We start from the raw sequence: 27,031 nt of genomic DNA on the forward strand, positions 1-27,031 counted from the left end.
AACAAATTGATCAAAATTTATAACAAATACCCCAGTAGTTAGAATAGAATAAAATATTCAAATACGTTGGAGAAGTTTGGAGATTTACGACGGAGAATTTGCTTCAAATGGAACGCTATTTTTTATTTGAAAAACATGAAAACCACTCACCAGAATGAATGCCTATTCTCAATTTCAGTTGGTCTGTGGGCCTGTGTCGAATTACGAACTTGCGAACGTTGTCTAAAAGCGCCAAAGCTAACTTTGCAATTTCTCTAGCGTGATTGTTGCCGTTTCTCATCGGCAATCCCGAAACCACCATGTAAGCATCTCCTATCGTTTCCACCTGTTGAAGATATGCATCAATAAAATTAAAAATAGAAACCAATGTTTTAAGATGTTATATAATATTCATTATATGTAGAGAAGCTTTGAAGGAATTATTTTTTTAAATAACGAGAACACACATCTGAGCTAAGGTGAAAATACTGATCTCCAAGTTGCACAGATAAAAAGTGAATAAAAAGACCAAAGTACATAGTAGTGTGTGGGAAATGAGACCAGACGAAAACATGACAGGTGGATAAATGAAATATGTATTTTAAAGGTACCCGAAAGGATTTAGAAGAAAATAAGAGAGACTGAAAGGAATTTCGACGGATGAACTATGGGAAATGTGAGAAATACGAGTATTATACAGTGTGTATTAAAATTGTTTACGGTAGGCAGGAATGAAAGAGATATCTTTATGTAGCAGTAAAGAGCGCACGTACAAGACCTATAAAACACTACTCTAATGAATTAGGTCTTGTGAACGTATGTACATATGTATTACGATATATCCACGACACGCATTTAATGTTAAAATATAATAGCTAAATCTACATATGTACAAAATTTATAAATAAAAAAGAAAATTTTGTATTTGTTTTGGCTTCTTAAGCACCGGTAGTCCATGAAAATTGATTTCCAACATACCTTATATACGTCGAAATTTTCTACGGTGGAATCAAAACTAGTGTAGAGGTCGTTGAGTAAATCGACCACTTGAAGAGGTGTTGATTCAGCTGATAATTGAGTAAAACCAACAATGTCGCTGAAGTAAATTGTGACTTGGTCGTAAGTTTCAGCTACTACAGATTGACCACGTATCAATTGGGCAGCAACGGATCTTAAAATTCATAAAATTAACGATAAAATAAAAAATAAAACATTGATATTCGATCAATGTGTGATATAATACTTTGGTAATAATTGATATAGGAGTTCTTCGCATTTCTTTTTCTCATCTAAATAAGCAGCAGTCCTTTCTTCCACTTGTGCCTCCAAATTGTTGGCGTACTGCTCCATTCGGAATAGTAAATTATCTAAAATATTTCCAGTCTCGTGCTCTCTGAAATTGTGTAATAATTATTAGTCATTCATTCATTAGTCAAGTGAGCTAGCCAGTGCCATAGCGAGGCTATGGTAAATGGGCGAGTGCCAGGGGCGCTCGATGCGAGGGGTGCCAAAGGCGCCTCTGCCCTTTTTTTTTTTTTATAAAACTTGTAAAAATTAAGAAGGATTCGATGTGTTTTTAAAATATCCATTTGTATGTATTTAAAATATCCATTTGAAACATAATATGTACGTAGTACATATTATGTACGTAGTACATATTATGTACGTAGTACATATTATGTTTCAATTATTTATTTTGTTCAAGGTAGCGTTATGCATGTTTTACTTTTAATACTTTTGAGTTTGAGAAATTGACCGAACGAATTTTTTAATCAAAATCTTAAAAGCTTACAAACCGAAAAAACGAAACGAAAAAAAACCGAAAATTTTAGACGCTAATAGATGGGAAAAAATATCATCGTTAAAATAGTTAGAAAATCTAAACAAAACTAGAAAATAGTTAGAAAATCTAAACATAAAAAGATTTCGGATGAATTGGCCGAAGACGAATCCCAAACTTTAAAATTTCGTGAAAAATTAATGTTAAAATATCATTGATAATATTATAATGCATTTAAAAGAAAGAGTTCAATGCATTCAACAAGTGGCAAAAGAATTTTATTTTTTAACTGGTAAGGGCTTACTGACTTTATCTGAACAAAATTTAGAAAAATAAGGCATAACACTTTCTCAAAAATACTTGGAAATAGATTGTGATCAATTTCTAAATTAAATTAAATGTTTAAAACATCAATTATAAACTTTTTGCGAAGATAAATATAAATAGAAAAATAAATAGGCTTCGACAGAAAGGAGTTTTAGTAAACTAAAAATACTTAAAAATTATTTGAGATCGACCAGCGGTTAAGAGCGATTATCAAATCTAAGTATATTATCTGTAATAATTAATAGTTAAGTTGTTAATAATGTAATAGGTTAGCGGTATAAACAGATTTATGGTTTTAGATACAGAAAAATTTATTTGAAACAAACATTTTAACAAAAATTAAAATAAATGATAAATAAACAACAAAAAAATAAAAATCACGAAATTTTAATTCTTTCAAGCATCTGTTTTAAGATTTCTTTTATAATATGATATTTATTGCGATATTGTCAATATGGGATATTTATAATATAAAAAATAATCTTGTTTTTTTTTGTAATTTTATTTTAAAATATTTAATTTATATATTTCAATGAATTTATATTGTTAGATGAAATAAATTCTTTAAATCTAATGAAAAAATAATAATGGGTCGCCAAATTGATATTTGCCAAGGGCGCCAAAAACATCGCTACGGCTCTGGTGCGAGCTTCGAAACGTACTTGTTCAATTTTCTAATGTAATTTTTCAGTTCAGAGAACCGGGGTCTGTCGTTGGGATCCTCGGCCCAGCATCGCCTCATAAAGTTGGGAACTCTGTCGTTTTCACACCTGCTTGCTTCAATCCGAGGCCTCAAAGGCTCCTTCTTCAAGGATATGGCAACAAGACACTGCTCATCCTTCACTGATTCGATAATTTCTAAAAATATACGTTTCAAGTTAGAATAGACTACACAACATTATACTGTGTATAATATCTACACGCATACACAGAACGGTGTGCATATAAAAAACAATCTTTTATTCAAAATTAAAATTAAAAATACCTTCCGGAGAAAGGTGAACGTCATCCCCCACCCAGAAGGGTCCTTGCCTAAAAACAATTTCATGTATAACAATTCCAAAAGAGTAAACATCCCCTTTCTGAGTCCCTTCCGGTGGTGGAGAATTCATCTTTAAAAGCTCTGGAGACGTCCAAAGTTTTCCTTAAATTAAAATGAACGGAATATAAAATTTTCATTCGCATAACAATAACACACAGTGTACGGAGCATAGGGCATACTTTCCCAATACCAATGAGATTGCATATTTTCCACTTCATCGGAAATAGTTCTGAACTTGTGCAATCCAAAATCAGTTATTTTTAGAACGAAACGACTGTCGACGACACAGTTTGAAGACTTCAAAGCGCCATGAGATCGTATGTCAGTACCGTGGAGAAACGCCATACCCTAGAAAATTACACATACCATCTAAAATTCCATAAAATATTGTATTACTATAATTTATATAATATAAAACAAATATAATCGTTACTTTGGCTATATCATGCATTAAGCTGACTTTAATCATCCAATCCAGGGTGAACTGATCGTCTTCGAGAATATCCTGCAGTGATCCTTTGGGGCAATATTCGGTTAAGAAACAACAGTTTGGAGGATCGATACAAGAGCCATAGAATCGCACTAAATGATCGTGCTGTAGGTCTTTCATCTTTTTCAATTCTATCAGGAGGGGTCTGGTCAAGTCTATCTTCTTCTGTTTAAGCCTTTTGATGGCCACTTTGGAACCTTTGTAGAAACCCCAAGGAACGTATATCTGTCGTTCGCCAACCAGTGATAAATTATCCTCGGAGCATATTGACTGCGGAAAAAGTTTATATAAATTAAATTACAATAAATTTGATAAGCAATTGATATATTTAAGCATACGTCATAGCTTTTTGGGGAAATGAAAATATCAATTTTACAAAGATTAATTTGTTGTAGGATTTCTTTGCATAACTTTGATGCAATATTTCAGAATGACTGAATTCACAAAGCCGATTAATAACACCGAGCAACAAAAAAAACACGTTTTTTAGTTACCTAAGTTGAGAATATTCAACCATTTCTTTTCTTTTTTTTTTTGACTCATTCAATTCGAATATGATGATGATTTTGTTGGTTGATTTTAGCGGTCTTTAACAAAAAACATAGTATTACTGTGCTCAGAATGATTATTCAAATCAATAGTCAGATGTTTTTGTATTGATTGTGATTTTTTTATTGCTTTAAAATACATTTTTTCGTACTATTATTTATTAATTTTATATTTCACTACGCTTACAAGGATTGGTTTTCTATCACAATATATAATATTTATTTTTACGTGAACGCACTAGTTCGATCGGCAAATGATTTTCCAGTGCTATTATTGTTGTGATTGTGGCTCTATTTAAATATAAGTATACGATTTTTTGGATTTAAAGCGGCATATTTCGCATCCAGGCTACCGCTAGTACAATATAATTAAGATATGTACAATTAACATCGTCATTTATGTATATGTACAATGTAAATACATCATCATGTAATCTTCACGTTTATGTCATCGTCACGTTTATGTAAATACATCGTCATTTATGTATATGTACATATTTAGGTTGAATTAAGGTCTATTCATACTAGCACAGCACGTACTGACAACTGAACATAACCAGCAGTACGAAAAGTATTTTTTTGGTACACATATGTACATACATATATGTACATTTTATTTTTTTGTATATTAATAACGATAAAGTTCATTGAATTTAAAAAATATACATATTTTAATGTATAAAAATAATAAAAAATTTAACTGTCTATCGTGGCGTAGACGTAACGGCAAGTAACAGCAGTAGCCGACAAATCCATTTATACTATACAGCAGTGCATGTCACCGTAACGTATCAAGCAAAACCGGTTTTCTTTATCCAATGTGGAAATATTCACGCACCACGTGACGTCATAGTAGTGAGTGCACGCCTACTAATGAAAGTGCGCATGCGCATATGAATATTTTTGTAAACGTCATATTGTGACAATATTGACTCGATGATACGACGCAAGCAATATTGCACCGTGTCGTCGTGCTCTGTAACGCAAATGTAAGCCGATTTTGCTTTGCACTCAGCCAAATTGTCTGAACGTGCCGAAACCGTGAGATGCTGGATAGTATGAATAGACATTAAAGCGTAACGATCGGGCCTATAATTCTATTAAGTTTTATCAATAAATATTATGTGTAATAAAAGTGATCTTAACGACTGAATTTCGTAATTACACGGAAGGATTAAATGGGACGGGTATAAAATAAAATTTATTATCCGAGCAGATGTTTCGCGCAAAGTATTGGAACGCACTGAGTATGTGGGGCGTTTTATCGTAGGGTGGTCGTCATAAAAAATGTATATAATACATCGTTTGACCCATTTGTGGGTGAGGAAGTGTAAGCAAGGAAATGCTTTCAATCGTGGCAAAAGCGTTCGAACATGTTCCAGTTTGCGCGCTAACGCTATTTGGACGGGCTTTCCGGTTAAACGGCTTAAGAGGTTGCGGCTATTGGCAATAAGGAACGTTTTAGGATCTTTAAACCAGTTTTGGTCGAAGGATTGTGGGTATTGGAATGGATTCGGAAAAACTTACCCCGGTATAAAAATACCCCGGTAGAAAATCTCGACGCTCGGTTGGGGATTTTGGTCTATTTATTCGGGCGCTGGATTAAGGAACGAACAATCCAATCAAGATTTGAATAAATTAAGAACGTTTTAGATGAATTAAACCTTTCAGTACATACGTCATCAAATTTAGAATTGGATTTAAAAGAAAATTTCCTTAGTTCTGCTATAAAGAAATAGCTCACTGTTTATTAAATCGAAAAATGTGTTCGATTTTTCGATGATTGAATGAATGGCAAGATTTGGATGATTATAAAACTATTATAGCCGATCTGATGTAGCATGAGACTTAGGAGAACCGAGCACGCTGTCGCATTCGTACAATGTGTTGTAACATTGCAAGGACGTAAAATAATACCTGTATTTTTTTAAATTATTTCTTATTACCATATGTATATATAATTTCACTATTCCCTCTGTGTGTCTGTGTGTCGTATAATAGTCGTTTCGATTCGACATACATACATGTGTACGTAAGCTAGACTGCTTCCAACAAAACGATGTACGAATGTAATATGAATAATAACAAAAGAAAAAAGTTCTATATATACTATTCGATGCAAATGTTTCTGTTAGGAAAATAGGCCGCAATATTTTAAAAATTAATACCACCATCTACTGAAAATTTATCAAATTAATTAATTTTTCTATTGGTGTTATATATTGTATATATTATATGTATGTAGTTCTTACCATTTTTTTTTCAAATTAAACAATTAATTAAAAATAATAAATTAAATATATTTAAAAGTGATTTGAAAAAAATTGGACCGCGTGGGGGATCGAACTCATGACCGATGACATATTTTTTTATTTAATAACTTGATATGCCAATACCCATACAATGATATTATGTCACCGATTACAATACTAGTTAATTAATAATATCAATAACTTATGTAGGTATTTGATATTAAAATTTTATTAATGTTAAAAACAAAACTAACTAAAAGTCAAATTATACAAATGAACAATGTTGTATTTCTTGACCAAAATTCAATGCAAAACTGAAACGAAATGTAATTAGCCATCGTGGGTTGAGTGGGGGGTGAATGCGATAGCGTGCACATTTTACGTAAGCCTCATGCTAGATCGGTTCGATCTAGCAATAATTGTTGAGGTGGTTTTCTTACAAAATTGGCACCAAAAAAGATTCAACTTACCCACCAAAATCATAACCCGTTTCCACTCATTCATTATTTCCGCTCTAGATAGCAAACAGGAAACCACTGAAGATAAAAACTTTTCCCAAGATAACTTTACTATATGTCAAATAGTAAAAAAAAAAAATTTGACATGTCTAGGAGGTCAGGAATCGAATACGCATTTAAGGAATTTTTTCCTCTTTTATTGATCGAAATAATGAGATTTATTTCGTATTCGGTGCTATTTTTTTAATTTGATAGGAATTTTTACGCTTCACAAATATTGAATGATGGAGTGAATATTTATTTGAAATTTCAGAAGGACATACTTGGTATTCCAAATACTAGCCGTACAATATACATAGTTTGGCGAATTTTTTCGCAACGGAAAACTTCAGATAAAATTTCGTATTCGAAAAATGTATTCGTAACGGTGAAAATTTAAAAACATACCTCAAAAACACAAGAATATACGATATATACGCGTGTACAAAATTCTAAGAATTTTATTCTTATTCTTATACGTCTTGAAGATATTCTATAAATATTGAATAGCATCAAAAGGTTGGATTTTCAGCATGTCAATTACAATATAATTCAAACGAGTCGCGTCTTTGAGATTTCATCGAGCATGTATAAGGGACACGAATTGAATATATGGAATATGATATACATATACATATATATATATATATATATATATATATATATATATATATATATATATATATTTATATATATATATATATATATATATATATATATATATATATATATATATTTATATATATATATATATATATATATATATATATATATATATATATATATATATATATTTATATATATATATATATATTTATATATATATATATATATATATATATATATATATATATATATATATATATATATATATATATATATATATATATATATATATATATAATATATACGGACCATTAGTGCGCATAATATATTCAAAGTAATACATTTTTAAAAGGACAATAATTTATGAAGGTAAACCCGAAGCCTGGTTGTGGGTATATATGATGAAACCTAGCTTAGAATTATTAACTATAAAGCTTTCAATGGTTTGATCTGTGATACAATGTTCGTTACTATGGTAAGGCATAAAAGCTTATTTATTCCCCAAAAGGAAACTCTTTGAGTTGCGTTAAAGCCTTTAAGCGAAACAAAAGCTATATCCAATTAGTGAGCGTTTGTTGATGTAAATAGGGGATATTTTGGTTTCAATATCCGCGAGGGTAATAAATATTCCTTGTATGTAGGTCAACAGTCTAAATATTGTCTAAAATTCAATGAATAATTATACGTTTGAACTTTTGCAATGTAAATAAAATATGGATTTGATATTCGTATAATTGAGATTCCATAGAATAAAAAAAAGAATGTTTAAAATATGGTAAAATACGGTATTTATCTTTCTCTACCCGCCAGGATATAATGGGGAAAAGTCTGAATAATGTCCTGGCCAAGATACCTATAACAGACGTGTAAGGTTTATTGTTATCGGGCAGCATTCCAACGTTTAATATTACATGAAAGAAATATTCGAACAATAAAATAATGAAATAATGCTATAATTAAAATACCGCTTTTAAAGTGGCATTTTTAAAATTGAGGTTAGATAGTAAAATATAGATTTGAATTAAAATATTTTGCAATTGGATCTGTGTCCTATGTATGTACATATGTACATTCACATATGAACTAAAATTTTTAGTTTTGACTAAAATGTGATTATCTCGAGTTTTCAAAATGAGCATAAACATTTAATTATAATAATTATATTTTACCATGATATTATTACAGGTTTTTGGTATTAAACTTGTAATTTATAGTTTATAAATTTGAAATCATATTCAAATAGTGGTTACAAATAGAAGGTAGGAGTGGTTTTGCCAATTTGAAGAACAACCGTTTTTTAACAGTGAAATCAGATAATTCTAATAGGAAATGATTGACTTGGAGTCACAGATATCCAAGTCTGACCAGCAGCACTGCAGGAATACTCCAAATAAATTATCTTTAATTGAGGTCAACCCAAACCTTTCAGTAGTTAGCATTAACCTTAGCATTACATTATATAATGTAATATAGGAAGAAATTATTTCTAACATCGACCCGAATTTTTATTTCTAGTTTCGATAAATTATACTTCTTTGTAATATATGTAGTATAATCGCAATTAAAACCAATTTTTGTCATTTCCTATATACATATTGCATACACGCATTTCTTTTTAAAAATATAATTAAAACGTATGTTTGAATTAATTGAATTGGTAAAATTTCTTGGTAATCATTTTGTGTTATAGTAAGAATATTTTTTCTTGTGTTATATTTATAGAATCTATAATGTCCTTACATTAATTACAGAACCCTTTCTTGAAAGCTATACACTTATTAAATCTAAATTTATTGAAATAATTTAGTATTTGTTATATTTGATTCTATTTATGAATCACTTAAATTAATTTAAAGCGAAAGCCTTCTAGAAAATTATTAAGCTTAACAATTTTGTCGATCATACCGAAAATATATCAGATATATGTATATACACACATATATATATATATATATATATATATATATATATATATATATATATATATATATATATATATATATATATATATATGTAAGATATTAATATAAAATGATTATAATTATGTATAATGATGTGGCTCATGCCGAACAGTTGGTATTATTCACTGTATGTATTAATGTTAAGGTTGGTACTACCGAACCGTGGGCGGTAGGGACAGTAGTTGGCGTCGCGCCTTGACGCGCCGGTTGCGTACGCGCATCGATTACCTATTGTTCTAAATAAACATAAGATTGAATTGAGATCGCTTTTACTTGTCTCTCTCTCCTGCAATCCTCCCTACTACCCAGCGGACTTCCTATATATATATATATATATATATATATATATATATATATATATATATATATATGTGTGTATATACATATATCTGATATATTTTCGGTATGATTGACAAAATTGTTAAGCTTAATAATTTTCTATAAGGCTTTCGCTTTAAATTAATTTAAGTGATTCATAAATAGAATCAAATATAACAAATACTAAATTATTTCAATAAATTTAGATTTAATAAGGGTATAGCTTTCAAGAAAGGGTTCTGTAATTAATATGAAGTTAGTAGGTATTGACAAAAAAATATATTAAGATGATGATACTCACTAATTTACTTCCTCTGTGTAGCAAAGAGTAGTTGCTTCCACCGAATTTTCTAACATTTGGAGAGAGTTTCACTTCATACCAGTCAACTTTCCAGGTCATCATGGTGAGTTCCAAATTTAATTTGTAGCGTCTGCAATGGCGAAAATTAAATAAAGCTACCTTTCCGACATTCCAAATAAATCATAATAGATCATACGGTCAATTTCACAAAACAAAAAGAAACTATGAAGTGTTTTGTTTACATTTGAATTGAAAACACGATTTCTGCGTCGGCCGCTTTTCGTCAGAATTCTTAAGCAGTACTTTTAAAATCAATACTCGCTTACAGGGGTACATTTTTTAATTATAGCCATATTGTGTAGACATCTACATTTGTTCATTGGAGTGAATAATTGTGGAAGATCAAAATACACAAGGGGTAATGAAGCCGCTTACGAAAATTTACGTTAGAACGAACAGTGTTCTGCCTACTTGAACCGCAAATTTCCACGATAAATATTAAATATAGACATTTCTATATATGCACATATACATATATTTATCCGAAATCTGCATCAAAATCTGAAATATGAACAGGGTATTTCATTTGAACACATACCGTCTTATAACAAACTGTCTTTAACCGATCACACAGCTTTATAAAGTTTTATTTTTGTTCCCTCGAATATATTGGTGCAAAATAATGTATTGATAAGTATTTTTTAGTACATTCTAAAAATCTAAATGAACAAATTTATATGTTCTGTAATATGTATGTGATGTATTTGAAACAGTAGCGACCGACCCGATCTATTCATATAATACAGCAGTACATGTCACTGATATTAATCGAGCAAAATTCGTTGTATTCACTCATGACGTGATGTCATAGTGGCAAGTGCACCCGTATACTAAAGGTGCAAATACACTGAATCGTACAGCATGCACATGCTCGTGAGAGTTTTGGGAAGATTCTAACACTCCAGGGAGAGTTTTGGGAAGATCCCGACAGCACAGACTAAATGACCCAGCGTTATTTTAAAAGAAAAAAAAAACCACGTACGGTTATGTGTGTCTCCACCTTAACGAAAGTGTTGCCATGTGTATATGAATATTTTCGGAAACGTCATATTGTGAAAATATTGACTCGAAGATACGGCGCAAGCATAATTGCGCTTTGTCGTCGCTCTTGGTAATGTATAATAGAGCCGATGTTGCATTGCAATTACATAATCGTGCCGAAATCGGGCGGTGCTGTATAGTATGAATAAAAATGGTCTTCTCCGTGCAGTGCTGTGCCGAGCTGTTAACCTGCAGTGCTGGATAATATAAACCGACTTTAAAACTTTACCTTCATGTAACAGTTTGAAATGTATAAAAGTACCATAAGGGTGCAGACACACAGATTGGTACGCGGTACGTGTTTTTTTTAAATGGTTTTGCACATGAAAAGAAAACACTGGCCCATCTAATCTATGCTATCGAATCCTTAGCAAAAATCACCCCTTGGAGTGTTTTGGGTGATCTTTTATCCTTGTATTGACAAAGTTTTGACAGTGATTGGATATATCGGTTGAATTAATATAATAAGCTAATTTATTATGTATGTAAATATGAACGTAGTAAACATTTAAAAATTTAATTTTGTATTTTGCTGCAATTTCGGATGGTTTGCAAAAGAAAAAAGCGAATGAGATATGTACACATAATATAAAATAAACCAGGCAATTTATCATTCTGTATTGAAGTAACATTTCGGGACTCGCTTTATCCGATTTGTTTGGAGCGGTTTTATAGGCAAATCGACCCGTCATATTTGACGGAACGATACGCTTTTGATGGAGTGAAAGTTTTGCCATGTTTTTCCGCGTTTTGAAATTTAATAAGCCTTGTCACTGACGATAATTGCGAACCGATAAAGGGTTTAATAGCGGCATTTGAAGCTAGACTGGATATTCCGCTATGTTGTTGATTGCCCCATCGATTTATTATTATATCATAGTCAATGGTGATTAATCTGTCACGAAAACGCGAAACGCGATTAATTGATTATATTTGCTCTGTTTCGTTGTTCAATTATCCAATCATAACGAAATAGGTCAACGGAAAAGTATTGCAAACATTAACAAGAATTTTGATATTGTTTTTTTCTATAATAATATAGTACAGATAAATATTATTATACTATATTTTATTATACTAGTAAAGTACGTCTAAATAAAACCTCGAACTATAAGATTTCCATTATAAGTATTGATCCCGACGGTGTATTAATTAAGAGAGCTAATCACATATGTTTTTGATGTGTTAATCCTTGAATATGTATTATATTACATTTTAGTTCGAAAGTACATGTCTATATTTATTATATTGTATGTATATATTTTGCGATTTAGAACTAATTAAATTTGAGTTTAACACTGAATTTGAGTTTAACAATTATAATATTTTGAAACTCTAGTAGTTGCTGTAGAATGACGTGCAGTAGAAATATAAATATTTATTTAATTCTTTAATTAATTTTATGTTAGGGAATGTATGTATGTAGAAGATTTATGTAAATACAAAAAGTAAATTATATTTACACAGGTCAGCAAAATATTTTTTTTGAAAAATGAAACCAAATATTATATTTTATTAGCAATCGACATATGTTATAATATGACAAGTCGTATTATATAACATTTCATTGCACTGAAAAATGATTCCTTTTATATCAAATGTGCGTTTATAAGAAAATTTACATAGAAAACTATTTTTACGATACACTGTTAGGCTTCTGTGTTCTTCGCGTTTGTAATAAATATGTACATATGTATATATGTAGGTATTATGGCTTCGATGTTCCATTCATGATAAAAACTTTTTGGTGTATTTCATTATAATTAAAGATTCAACCTGTCTGTATGTGTATTTTTCAAATGTGATTTTATAAATATGTATACGTACATTTAATGCCCATAAGTACATATGTAAAAATGTAAGGATTTCATCACCTGCACCTATGTATGTATGTACATATAAAGGTTCGTTTATACCAGTACAGCTCAAGCTGGTAGCCGCACGTACATAAACAACGGTACGAAAAATATTCTTTAGTACATTCTATATGGAAACATTCATACGTTCCGTAATATGTATAATACATAGCGTATCCGTAACATTAGTAACCGAAATTATCTATTCATATTATACGGCAGTATATGTCACCGAAACGTACCAAGCAGAACTGGTTTTATTTGGCTGTGAAAATAGTCCCAGATGACGTGACGTCATAGTGGCGAGTACACCTATACTAACGAAAGTCCTGCTATGTGCATATGAATATGTTCGAAAACGTTGCAATTTTATGACAATATTGCACTTTGTAATGTATATGAATGCCGATTTTGCCTTGCACTCGTCCAAAGCAAGTACGAACGTTCTCAAAACGGGTGGTGCTGTATAGTATGAATAGAAGAAGTCTTTTCCATGAAGTGTTGTGCCGGGCTGTTGACGTTAAGTGATGGATAATATATGGACTTTAAATCTTCACCTTCATGTAGCGGCTTGAAATGAATTTGTAACGCTATGTACTGTTTATTAAAATAAAATAAAAATATTATGGTGAAAATACCTATAGAACACCATTGATACAGCCCCAACGAGTACGACTACGACGCTCAATATAATACTCAATATGGCATATCCGGGAATAGCTGAAACAATATAAAAGGTTTTATATTAAATAAAATGACTACGTTTCATTTCCTTTATATATAAATATATTTTTTGTATATATGAATTGTATGTTTGATTGAAAAAAAAAAACTTACAGTTATCGGGACAGAGCGATCCATCAAAACCACAAACAGGTGTATCCGATGGTGGTTCGGTTTTACCTCCAGCCCAGTGAATTGGTCTATCATTGACGTATTCGAGGGTTCGATTCGAAGCTATATAGTTGGCGACTACCTGAAAATGTGAAAATCTTCCATAAAGTATACGAAAAAAAGTTGCTGTTTTACTTTCAAAGTAAACGAGTCTTCAGTTTTGGGTCGGAAGTTCGAGCTTTGTTCTCGGATTTTCTTTACGCTCGGGATCCGAATGGAGGCTGTGGGTGGTTGCAGATGTTGCAATTTATGTATCGGAACGGAAGAACGATACGGATGGGGAAAATGGAGTTGAAGGCAGATGCGGTGGGGTTTCTCACGCAAGAAAAATAAACATGGACGATAGGACCCTTTTGGGAATTTATATAATTGGTACGCGAATTTACTTTTGTGTAGATCGAAGGAAAATATGAAATAGCGGATTGTTGCTTATATACAAAAGCGCACGAGGAACGGATCGAAAATATTTTATTTTGATTGAATGAAAACAACCGACGAAAAGAACTCTGTAATGCGACATAAGTATCGTATCTAATATGAAATGTGAAAATTTTGAGAGGGAGCTTTGAATTTAAGATACGCAAGCGATTTATAAACAGGGTTGCTCGACAAAATGGTCTAAAGTATTTAATATTTAAATGAAAAAATATAAGAAAAGCGATGTGTGCATAAGAAAGACCTCTTGAAAAAAAAGAACGACCTCTTGAAAAAGGTGTATGTAACTTAATTACATATTATTTTTGTTTAAAAAAATGAATTCCATTTTCGTTTAGTGAAAGTATAGGCAGTAAAAATTTATTAACAAGCATAAATAAATATCGGCACATGTACCCCCTGGATACATACTTTCCGGACGCATTTCCCCGGTCAAAACCCCCCTGGACATTAACCTCCAGTGCAAAAAAAAAAAACTCTCTGAAAAATAAAACCTCCATGGATAAAAATATTTTAGATGAAAGAAACATCATTTTATTCCGCAGTCTGGGAAACAATTTTCTTAACTGTTTATATGAGGTTGGACTCAAATTCGAATGCAATATATTTAACAGTTTAATGTAAGTATCCTGTCTTTTGTTTTGTAGTAAAACATAAAGACAAGGAATAGCTCGGTCATGAATAAGTGCATGAATCGTTTATAGTTGAAAAATAACGCAAGAGCAGTTTTGAAAGTCCCATACGAGAACTATCGCGATGCTGTTTCTAACAGTCAGAGACTGTCACATTTTCCAAAGATTAATATTCGATTGTTATCTCATCGGCCGGAATAATTTTAAATTATTAATTATTTATTACTATTTTTAAATAATTTAAACATAGCGGGGCTATTTTTCAAGGGGATTTTTGCACGGGGTTTAATGTACAGAGGGTTTTTGTGTCCGGAGGGCATGTGTCCGGGGGGTATGTGTCCAGGGGGTGTATGTCCTAGAACCCATAAAATGTTGGTGTTTTTTTTATTATTTTTGGGGATAATTAACACAATTGAATCTATGGCATCTTTGGTTGGGTAATTAATGATATCTATAATATCGGTCTCCGTGACGAGCCAGAATGTTAAATTACAGAAATATCGGAAGGCAAAGATGAAAAATCTAAAGATCTTTAGTCGAAAGATCAAAAAAAAGGGTGCATGGTAAACAGTACATACTCACTTAATTTGCGCGAGTAGGATACAACAGGAACAAGAGGAACAGGCTTTTCCTCCCGTATTAATGTGCGCGCGCAGAATACGGGAGGAAAAGCCTGTTCCTCTTGTTCTTGTTGTACCCGCTCGCGCAAATTAAGTGAGTATGTACGTGAGTATGTACCGTTTACCATGCACCCTTTTTTTTTGATCTTTCGACTTAAGATCTTTCGATTTCCGATATTTGCCTTCCGATATTTGTGTTTTCTGTAATTTAACATTCTGGTTCGTCACGTAGACCCCTATAATATACATATGTAAACATCGATTTGTATTTAAAAAATAATTATTGTACATATGTATATACAATCCCATACTCAATTTGTATATATTTTCATAAATACATTTATAGAATAACTGTATAAGTTTGAAGCGTTTAAATTTATCATATATACATATGTATGTATGTATGTAAGTGTGTACGTCTTAAAGAAAAGAAACATTCGAAAAATACCACGATTGTATTTATAATTGTATTAGATAAAGTAAACGTAGTTTTCCAACGACGTGTGTAATTCTGCAGCATTTTTCCTTCAGATAGATCGCAAACAAAGAAATTTACAACGGCAAAGTTGTCCACGAAAAAAGAACACATTTAGCTGTTTTCCACTTTGAAATGACGTGCGTTGTTTCGTACAACCAATAGTGAAAGCTTCAGACGAGTCGAAAGAAATAAATAATGCTCCCTTAAAAGCAAGCGTTTCAGAGAAAATTTTCTTTATCTTTTGTTTATTTTTCATTTTCATTTTCGGCTACAGCAGCTCTACGTTTTTGTCGTCCCTTTAATGTAAATAGGTGCGGCATAAAATATTAGTTCGTATGCGTCGCGCGTTATCCTACTGAGGGTCACGACTGGAATTAAATACTGAAGCAATTTCATAAGCGAAAAAAGCTTACGAGTTATAAAATATAAGTCCTAATACATACGAAAAGAATTTTCAATGTGAAGGATGTTAAAATAATATACAAATCTGGTTAACAATTACGAATGTCATTCACCGTACAAATTTAATCGATATAAAGAGATATTTGAAGAACGAAGACATAATAAAATTTCATCAAATTCAGTCAACTGAAAGAAATTTATTATTCGTCAATAAAATTTACGGAAAAATTTGTCTGCATTGGAAATTTGTCATATTGCAATGTTATAATACATTTTGAAGGAAAATTCTTTTGTCGCAACTTCACATGTATGTACTACATACATATGTACGTATTATATGATATTGGACCGACAAATATTGCAAATGTCAACGTGATCTGAAGGAAATAGTAGAAAATAATGGAATTTTGTCGGAAAAGAATATATGAAAGTAATGATGATACGTATGTGAAAGAACTGAAGGTCTTATTTGTCAATCTATACGGTTATAATTGACTCTAATACAATATCTGCCATTTATTAATTAAAAAGTGAAAATTGATCATTTTAAATGCCAATTATATTACGGCGCAAATAATTGATTGTTATATTGTGTATTTTGTAAAACAAATACCGTTTATGTGTGCCAATTAAAGTTGCTTTTAGGAAACAAACAATTTATGTTTGTATTGATCCCACCTAATGAACCGTGTATGAACGAGAAGATTTATTACGTTTCTGTGAGAAATTCACTAATTTTCAATTAAATCGTGAAAACTAAGAACACAATGGAAACGTATGTAATTCATACGGAGTACCTGAATAATTTTCCTTTGTTAGTCGGTCTGTTTACGATTTATTATCTGAAATTTCCATTTATGATATATGTACGTACATGTATGTACATTTGTATGTTAAAACATATAATAGTGTTACATCTCGTAATAGCGTACCTTTTAGTAACTAGATAAATTATATCCATATGTTCATACGATAAATACGAAGTTCTGTTCAGGACTGGAAATTTTACTGTTTAGATTTTTATTATAGTGGTATTTGACTCTATTTTTAAATATATAATTACCTCGAATTGGCCTGTATCTGGATGCATATCCAGTAGAGAATATGATGCAATTCTATCACCATTGGCGTCGATTGTAACATCTCCAGTTATTCCTATAAAATTTAAATAACGAATATTTATAGTACATATTATCAAAAAAATTTACATAATAGACATAAGACATATGTAGGTACATAGAATCAAACTTAATTCATAGCAAAATATTCATTGGAAAATTGTCGAGAAGGCTTTCAATTCAATTTTATTTTAAATTAAATTGCGTCGGGGAGATTTTTCAAATTTAATAAAAATGATTAATGAATTAATTAATGATTAATGTACCCATAATAAAATCACAGAATTGTTCTAAATACTTTAATTTCTTTTTTCAAATATATTTTTTATATTTTGTCGAAAATGAGAGAAAATGTGAAAGATTCGCCGACTGTTCTATTTCCTTTTTGTCTCTCACGCCATAGGCATGTTCGTATTTGAGTGTTTGCTCGATTTTTTTTCCAATTTTATAGATGAAATCGCGTTTGGGTTGAATGTATGCGCATCAATCACCTTTGAAGGTTCTATTCCACATCTTGCTGATGATCTCGGTTCCATTCAAAGACACATCCTCGAGGTTTCCAGCTGACTCCATCAGGGTCTCGTTTAAAGCTATAGCGTAGAGCAGCACTGCATCATAGAAAGCCGTGACGAAAGTTGATACACTTTCATTGCCGAAAGTGTAGTTGTAATTTGTATTTGCTAATTTTTTCACCTAAAATAAAATAATCATCGATATATTAATTTTAAAATTCGGAACATTATGTTCAAATTGTATTCCAAAAGAGCATTACTTTCGAGATTTTTAAACGTGTGATTTGTATGAATATAAATTTTATTCTGAAATATTTAAGTTGAAAACAATAGATATCTACTAGCATCATATAAATATAAATAAACAACGATAAAAAATATTTCTTATAGACTATTACGCATACAATGAAGATGAATTTTCTCGTTAAAAAAGCGATTTCAAATAAATATTGTTTATGCAAATTTGGCCAAATACGTTTTAGTATAAGAAACAGTAACGTAAAAATAAATACATAAGAAACGGTCCAAAATAATCCCCAAAACGCTGCCGGAAAGAAAATTCTGAATTTTCAACGATTGGAAAAGTGATGTTGTTCAGCCTTTTTATATTCTTTATTATATTTTTAACGTCTAAAAAATTAACCCTTGAGAGACGTGTCGCAATAAAGTGCCATTAACGTGCGTTATAAAAAATATTTCTCCTTTACGATGACATAAATCGTGGCAACTTTCGCCCGTATCCTTCGTCGTATAAATATTTTTTATTTTATTCATTTTTCTTAAGTTACCTCGTATTTTACGTAACATCCGCCTTGTCAACCTTTCCTTGTTTACATCATATTTTTTACGATTGTTACTTTCTCAGGTAAATCAACAAGGGGATGACGCCAAAAATTCATATTTACAATATTTGCTAACATTCTCCCTACGGCCGAAAGCAATATAGTACATAGTGAACAGTGTGCTCTAGCAGAAATGTAATATCACAAAGGTTACAAACAACGTTGGATATTCTCGCTTCCACACAATGCGTAGGTGTACAAAGATGAATGAGTATTGCGTCGTGAATTGTCTGAAGTTCAGCAGGATAAGGGTTAAAATGAGGTACGAACCTTTGCGGAAAACTCAAGGTATTCTTCATCATCAGGAGTTCTAGTTGTGACTGTCAACATTGCTGTGTAGGCTCGTTTGGCTTGCTCGTTGCGCGGATCATTTTCGACGTACCACGGTTTCAAAGAAGACGGCGATGAAAGACTAGAAATTGGAAATAAAAGTTATAATTTGTACGAAATGTAAAGGAACTTTGTGTCTTTCGTGGAAAACATCAGCGACATCCGCTGGAAAAAGGGCGAGAGTTTGTTTTTAACGAACGAGTAAAAGGCGGCTAATTTAAAGCATTCGCCAGACGAAGTCGTTAATATGCACTGAAACGATGAGAGAAAGGATATTTTCCGCACAAGAAGTGGCGTATTAAAATTAAAGAAAATTCAAATAGCTACCTCAACGTAATTGGTCTCCGAGGGCGAACGGAAATTTTCCGGGGAGAATAAACGTTCCTATTTTTTAGAGGTAAATTGCAAGATTTCCCACTGAAAAGCGTCTTTTGATAGGTACACAAAATTTCAACCGAAAACCCAGGGCTGTGGGTATATGTTTTTAATGTAGTCGACGTTATGACTATTTCTTCCTTTTTATATAATAAATTAATCAGTCTATTTGATTTAATCGATAATCTAAACTACATATGTTATTATAAAAGTTTAAAAACTATGAAAATATAATATATAAATATACTATAAAAGAAAAGAAAATATACTATAAAAGTTTAAAAACTTAATTTTAATATGAATTAACGTACATATATATGTATGTTTTCAATGGATATGCATATATAGTTATTATTTTTTTAAATAGTTATTTTATCCGTTTATATAATATATTGGATATATTGTCGACTTGAAAGAGTCTTATTTTCATACTATTTGTATAAAATGTATTATGAACATTTATAAGATTTGTAAATGGGTTTCTAAACTATTCTTTTTTCTATTATGCTGTACACTAACATTAAAATATGATAATACAATAAATAAATAAAAATAAAACACGTAATAAATTATCACTAGATCGTTGAATATTACAATATACCTAAGATGTACTGTGAACATAATTTATGATCAGTAAAAAGTATATCAAAGTAAAAATCAAATATTTTTTTGGGCAATTGCATAAGTTCGTGCTCGATTTTCATACATGACGATCAAGAACTTATATCCATATATTCGTCTAATGAAAAACTAATGGTGATTATTAGTTTCACTAATAAGCGAAACTTTTATAAAAACTAATGGCCACTGGATTAGATTTAAGTCTGAGTCTAAATTGTTTTACCATTTCACAACCCTGTCCAATTCATCGTATTTTCTCAACGATAAATGGATGAATTACGAACACTAATTGCTTTTAATTAAATTAAGTAAATAGATTAAGTATGAAAGTATATGTCATAGAAAAGGAAATTTAAAAGTATTCCGTTCGGATGAACAAATAATCATTCTAAAATAACAAAAAAAATATTTGTTACATTTGCATTGAATAAAAAAATCACAATTCAATTCGTTTATTACGATATAAAAAGCAAATATGTCGTAATATATCATGAAAATTGATCGTATTAACCTTTGAAAAAATATAAAGGTTGATTTATACCGGTCGTATTTTTCACATGGGTCCGCTAAGAAAAATTGGTAACACTTGCGATGTTATGAATATGATAGTTTGAGCACATACAATAATGATTATTTTAGGCACGTACCATACAATAGGTCTTATATAAATCAACCCTGAGTGCACTTAAGCTCTATTCATACATCTATACATGTACAATAAATACCAACATTTGTATATGTATGTATATGTATAAATGAACAAATGTGTATGAAAAGAAAACGATCGCTTAATTTGAAATTAATATACATACAAGCATACGAGGTGATGATATCGCATTTCAACTTCATCATTATTAAGTCAGCTAATAAAAGCCCTATTGTAATGGCTAAATAAAGCTTTCCAAAATTAAAATATCCATAGCCTCAGCCCAGTGTTTGGACATCCCAGCGTCACACAAAGAAAAGGGGTCTAGTTTGAGCTTTTAGAACGACATTAATGGATTGGGTCTGAGTGATGTGAGAACCGGATTTCCGAGGACATATTTTCGCCTGCGAACGTGATTAATGGTTCCAGTGAGAAACAGACAGCTCCTTTGTCATAATTGAAAACGAGCTTTGTGTGAGAATTGACTGGATTTGGAAAATCGCAATAAGCTACTGTACAAATTGAGCTTTTTCATTCTGAGTCGAAAAATATATAGTCGATCTGCAGAAGTACAAGTATGCGATCTGAAATTGTCTGAAATTTACAGGGAATTATATCTGCGAGTGCCAAAAAGCTCCGACGATAATCATCTGCGTTGAATAATGTATGAACGCGTATAAAAGCGTACGAGAAAGCGCGTAATCTGTACAGTCGAATATTTTTACATAATAATCAAAAAAGGGGAAAATTGTTTAAGACAGATTACGACAATTTTCCTCATCGAAAAATCAGAGGGTTGCTTTGAATCGCAGTAATCGAGAATTAACATACATACAAGAAACTGTAAAAGTATGTATATGTACATATAAAACATCTCAACATTATTGAGGAAATGCCTCGATAATTCCAAAACCGTACCGAATAAATTTGATTAAAATATACTACGCACATAAAGCTTTAATATCGAATGCCCATAATATTTTAATTACATTCCTTAAGATTATGTAAAATATATAACTTACCTAGAAAATAATTCGATATTGAAAAAGACGTATTCTCCCGATGAAACCATGCCAAGTTCTTCTGCAGCCAGCATGATCTCTCGCACTGTCCTTGGATTGGCACAAACGACCACAACTGCAAAAAATTCAAAATGTTAACTAATTCATATCACATAATATGGTAGAACAAAAGATGAAGTAATAATATTTCTTTTTTTTCAATTTTTAAGTGTATAAAAGGACTCGCTACTTATTAAGGTGAGGCGTTAAATTTTTTCTCGCTCTCTGGCCACGGAAAATATTTTATTACGGAGGAAAAAACGCGGAAATTGAACACCACCTCTAAAATTAGAGGATCCTTCCCGACGAATTGAATTATCTTCCCCTTTTTACGCTCGTCATACTTTCGATTTTGCCATGTTGAGGAGAAAATTGGCACGAAGGCTAAAATTTTAGCTAAACAAGATAACGTAGAATTTTAAACAGTGCTTGGATTTCTTTTTAAAAACTTTGAATACCAAGTGAACTTATTTCATTGAACTATGAATAGACCAATCCTTTATTTGCAAGCCATTCATGGTATGAAAGCGATCAAATTAATTACCTCTCCGGTCAAAGTGAAATCCGATCTCATCTGTGCGATATGTGCCAAGGTGAGCTTTGATTGAACTACGGATATAATTTTAATTAAACAAAATTCGAAAGCTTATCACTTAAAATAATACATCTCCAGGCCATGAAATCTTCAGGGACAACTCGTTTTAATGAAAGTTTATAAAACGGGAGAGGAATTGTAAAAATAAATTCCTAGCCTTTAGTCAGGCAAAACCCACGTAAGAAAATGGGGTCGTAAAAAACGAGCGCGACCTGTCGAAATATATCCGTGCGTTGTAAAAGTCGAGACGGGTCGTTAAACTAGAATAAAACAGCGAGTCCTAAAAGGTTGGCCTTCGCTGACTTTAGGTAAAGTCGTGTTGAATTACGCCCTAGAATGTTTGTCGGAATTCCAACTGATCCAATATTTAAATTTCGCATCGAATGCCCAATTTATCCGTTTTACATGTATATATACATATGTATATATGTACATACATAGTTTATGTATAGCATACACACATATACAAATAAAGCAACAGAATAATTTCGTTCCCTTTTCGACGGGGACAAATTCGTTACTTACGTGATCGAGATCTTAAATTTTAACCGACAAAAACCCAAAAGGGACACAATACATACGTACATATATTGAAACGGCCAATAAATTATTTATAGCATATTATTTTAGGTATTGATAATTAACTTATTTTTGTACTAGAATTTTCTCGGAAAATTTTGCGTATGCAAAACACACACACGTAGTTATGCAATGTTCAGATAACTGCATATTATCACGCTGTTTGCTCACGCTGCTCGAAAAATAGGCTCTTTATTGTGATGATAATATATATATATATATATATATATATATATATATATATATATATATATATATATATATATATATTTATTTATTTAATAGTTTTGGACCATTGTGGCATTACAGGAAGAACCTAATGCGCCACAATGGCCTACATTTGAAAAATATATAAAAACATGATATAAAAACAAGTAAACTGTAAATAAAGGAAAAAAGCAAAAGCAGAAAACATGGTAAAATAAAATAATAATAAAAAAGTAACAAAAGGAAAATAATACATCATTCAGAGAGAAAAAAAAAATAACAAAAGTGTAAAAATTAAAAATAAAATCCATAAATCCCATTCTTTGTTTACACTGAGCAAAATTAAAATAGTATATAAAAATGTACAAAGGAGAAAGAAAAAATAAAATAAAATAAAACAAAATATGAATAAAAAAATAAAATCACAGCGAGGCCCAAATGGAAGAGAGTAGATTAAGATTCCACACATTCATCACATTCAAATTAAGAAAGTAATGATGAGCGCAGGTTACCAGATAAATATGTTAAGATAATATCCGATAATCTACGCTCCCCAAGGTGGAAAATATCACATTCAGGGACAGCAGCAACGATTTCATTGAGAAGTCGAATAGCTCTTGGAATAGGAGCCATTCGAAAAAGAACTGTGCGAGCAGCAGGTACAACCATTAAATGATGATGTCTACCACGCACATAATTATTAGGGACATCAAGTCCCAACTGTTCCAGCAACAACGGGCATGACGTATTACCACGCAATAGCTGGAGAACGAAACGAATTAACGAGAAGTTTCTCCGAAGTTCAAGGGAATTATACCCAAGCATGCCCAAAAGGAAAGGAGTAGGATAGAGATATGGGTAGTACCCATACTCTTTCTTATAAAGAAAACGAAGAAATGCTTTTTGCACTTTTTCTATAATAAGAGAGTAGTTTGCTTCATGCGGATTCCACACAATTGCATTATACTCTAGCTTACTTCTAACAAGCGAGTTGAAAAGCAAGCGAAAAGACAAGGGGTTGGAGAATAATCTAGCATATCTCAAGACAAATCCAAGTCGACGAAAGGAAACGTCGGCGATTGTCTTGATGTGGTTGTGAAAGGTGAATTGAGGATCAAAAGTGATACCCAAGTCGACCATTGATTCCACGCGCTTCAACAATACGGATCCAATGGAATATCCGTGACAATAGAGCGAATTCGCACGTCCATAACTCATAATAGCACATTTACTAGTATTCAGTTCAAGCCCTAAACTGGAACTGAACTCTAAAACAGCGTTAATATCAGCTTGAAGGAGAGAGGCTTGCCTCTCATCCTTAACAGCAAAGAATAGTTTAACGTCGTCAGCAAACAAGAGACATGAAGCATTGCGTAGTACTTTTGGGAGGTTATTAATGACTATTGTAAATAGTAAAGGGCCTAAGGTGGACCCCTGAGTTACACCAGATCGCGTAAAAAATGAAGGAGATTCATAACTACCATATCTAACAAATTGCTTCCTATCACTAAGATAAGAAGCAAAGAGTTTAAGAAGACGTGGAGAAAAGCCCACTTCAGCTAATCTGATCATAAGAGCGTCATTGTTGACAAGATCAAATGCTTTTCGAAAGTCAAAGTAGGCTACATCAACTTGTTGTCCACGGTCAACTTTAGACATGGTATAATATGAAAAGCAGGCAAGATTAGTGGTAGTGGAACGACATGGTGAAAAACCATGCTGCTCATCACACAACAATCTTTTGAACTGCAAAAGAATCAAACGGTGAAGGATATTATCGAAAATTTTGGGAATAGCCGAGATGATAGCAATAGGTCTGTAATTTTCAACCTCATTTTTAGAGCCACTTTTATGAATGGGAATGACTGTAAATAATTTCCATTTTTCAGGATAATTACCAGAACCCAGAATAAGGTTAAAAATAAACTGAAGAGGCTCTAAGAGCGAATTACAGCATGCCTTTAATACGTCAGGGGGCACACCGTCAGGCCCAACAGACCCCTTCAGCTTCAAAATTGCTATCCTAACATCTCCAAGCGAGACCCGCGGAATGTCTATAACAACACCTTCAGTACCAATTTGGGAAGCCAAATTAGCATCAAGGGATGGGGATCTCTGATCAAATACAGAGCTAAAAAAACTAGCAAAAGCTTTAGCGATCTCAGGACCGACACAACTTTTATTATTAAATGAGAACGAATGCTCAAGGCCATGTGAAATATGCTTACTCTTAATAAATCTGAAAAAGTGGTGAGGATTACTTGCGATAGCACTCTCCATCTCTTTGAGATAGAGGGTATAACGCTCACTCACACCACGTTTCACGATCTTCCTAAGAATCCGAAATTTCTCATAGTCACGAAATGATTGGCTACGTTTCCATCTTCTATGAGACAACCATTTTGCACGAACATCAGTTATAAGTTTGGACCCAAACCACGGTGGAAAAGCCCGACGATGTAGTTCTAAATTAGGATAACTGATGAACCGAGGAACATAACTGTCAAAAATATTATATAGTGTGTTATACAAAAATTCAACAGCATCACCAGTATTCATGAGGTACATTTGGCGCCAGTCCATAGAACGGACCTCATTATAAACCAATTCAGAATCAACGCGAGCAAAATTCCATCGTGATGAAGGAACCCCAACAGATGAACAAGCTGAAACAGGCCTCACAGAAGACAAAAACAGAAGCTCAATTTGTAATGCATCATGATATAGGTCCTCAGGGATGATCGCAGTTCCTTTTGGGTATAGGATCATCGTTGCTGACACATTGGATTCATTCACCAACATAATATCAAGCTTACTTGGACTAATGGGTGAACCAACCTGTACTAGGTCGCAATAGGAATTATATATATATGTATATATATATATATATATATATATATATATATATATATATATATATATATATATATATATATATATATATATATATATATAAAAGGGATTAGTAAGCCGGTTATATGGTTGAAATTAATCAAATACACGATGCGAGAGGTGTAGGTGGGTGGATTAGGACCGGAATTCTGACAAGAAAGGACGAAGGGATTTCATTTAGGCTCGGTTGGGAAAACGATACCTTCGTATCGATTGGTGAGTTTCCATGTAGAAGTCATCTTGTCGAAGTTTCAACTACGTCCATAGAATCTGGAAAACTTTGACCTTATAATGGGACGGAAAACTCTCAGTGTTTTCTGATGTGACTTCTAAGAGCTTAGGTTATATCTTGAACCATGTTTCTGAATTCAAATAGCACTATCGCGATTTAATATTTCCCCAAAGATGAAGCTTAAATGTGTATGCATATTGATCGATTTGAATATAAATATAATTTATTCAACAATATTATTGAAGAAATATGTATATATTATTCTGATTATTCTTTTAGTATTATTATGAAGAAATTATATAAAGTATTATATGAATTTTCGTTTCAAACCTTAATAACTCAGAACTCGAATATAATTTTTTTTTTCGTTTGAAAAGAGAATTTTTCTCTCTTAAAAGAAAATTCGTTTTAATGAATAGCATCATGCAAAAAATTCCATATTATGTAAATAACTTCATCGACTGTATGTATACATATATTGTAAGAATAAGCCAAACGAAAA

At 31.8% G+C, this 27,031-nt stretch overlaps 1 protein-coding gene across 5 annotated transcripts in view; it reads right to left on the reverse strand.

Annotated features, from left to right (window-relative positions):
• LOC143917188 (atrial natriuretic peptide receptor 1-like) overlaps positions 1 to 27,031 on the reverse strand; it is an 87,636-nt gene that overhangs the window by 2,188 nt on the left and 58,417 nt on the right. For all 5 annotated transcript variants that reach the window (XM_077438645.1, XM_077438650.1, XM_077438647.1 and 2 more), the window contains 14 exons: positions 21,986 to 22,100; positions 19,262 to 19,403; positions 18,129 to 18,330; positions 17,583 to 17,674; positions 13,896 to 14,034; positions 13,697 to 13,778; positions 10,102 to 10,231; positions 3,562 to 3,888; positions 3,308 to 3,476; positions 3,072 to 3,230; positions 2,749 to 2,944; positions 1,223 to 1,372; positions 958 to 1,150; positions 151 to 325 (listed from right to left, as the gene is read on the reverse strand). In XM_077438645.1, coding sequence (XP_077294771.1) covers positions 151 to 325; positions 958 to 1,150; positions 1,223 to 1,372; positions 2,749 to 2,944; positions 3,072 to 3,230; positions 3,308 to 3,476; positions 3,562 to 3,888; positions 10,102 to 10,231; positions 13,697 to 13,778; positions 13,896 to 14,034; positions 17,583 to 17,674; positions 18,129 to 18,330; positions 19,262 to 19,403; positions 21,986 to 22,100 — 2,271 coding nt within the window. The remainder of the gene's footprint in view (positions 1 to 150; positions 326 to 957; positions 1,151 to 1,222; positions 1,373 to 2,748; positions 2,945 to 3,071; positions 3,231 to 3,307; positions 3,477 to 3,561; positions 3,889 to 10,101; positions 10,232 to 13,696; positions 13,779 to 13,895; positions 14,035 to 17,582; positions 17,675 to 18,128; positions 18,331 to 19,261; positions 19,404 to 21,985; positions 22,101 to 27,031) is intronic.

The sequence above is a fragment of the Arctopsyche grandis genome, chromosome 9 (genome assembly GCF_051622035.1).
Source record: "Arctopsyche grandis isolate Sample6627 chromosome 9, ASM5162203v2, whole genome shotgun sequence".
NCBI classification, from domain to species: Eukaryota; Metazoa; Arthropoda; class Insecta; order Trichoptera; family Hydropsychidae; genus Arctopsyche; species Arctopsyche grandis.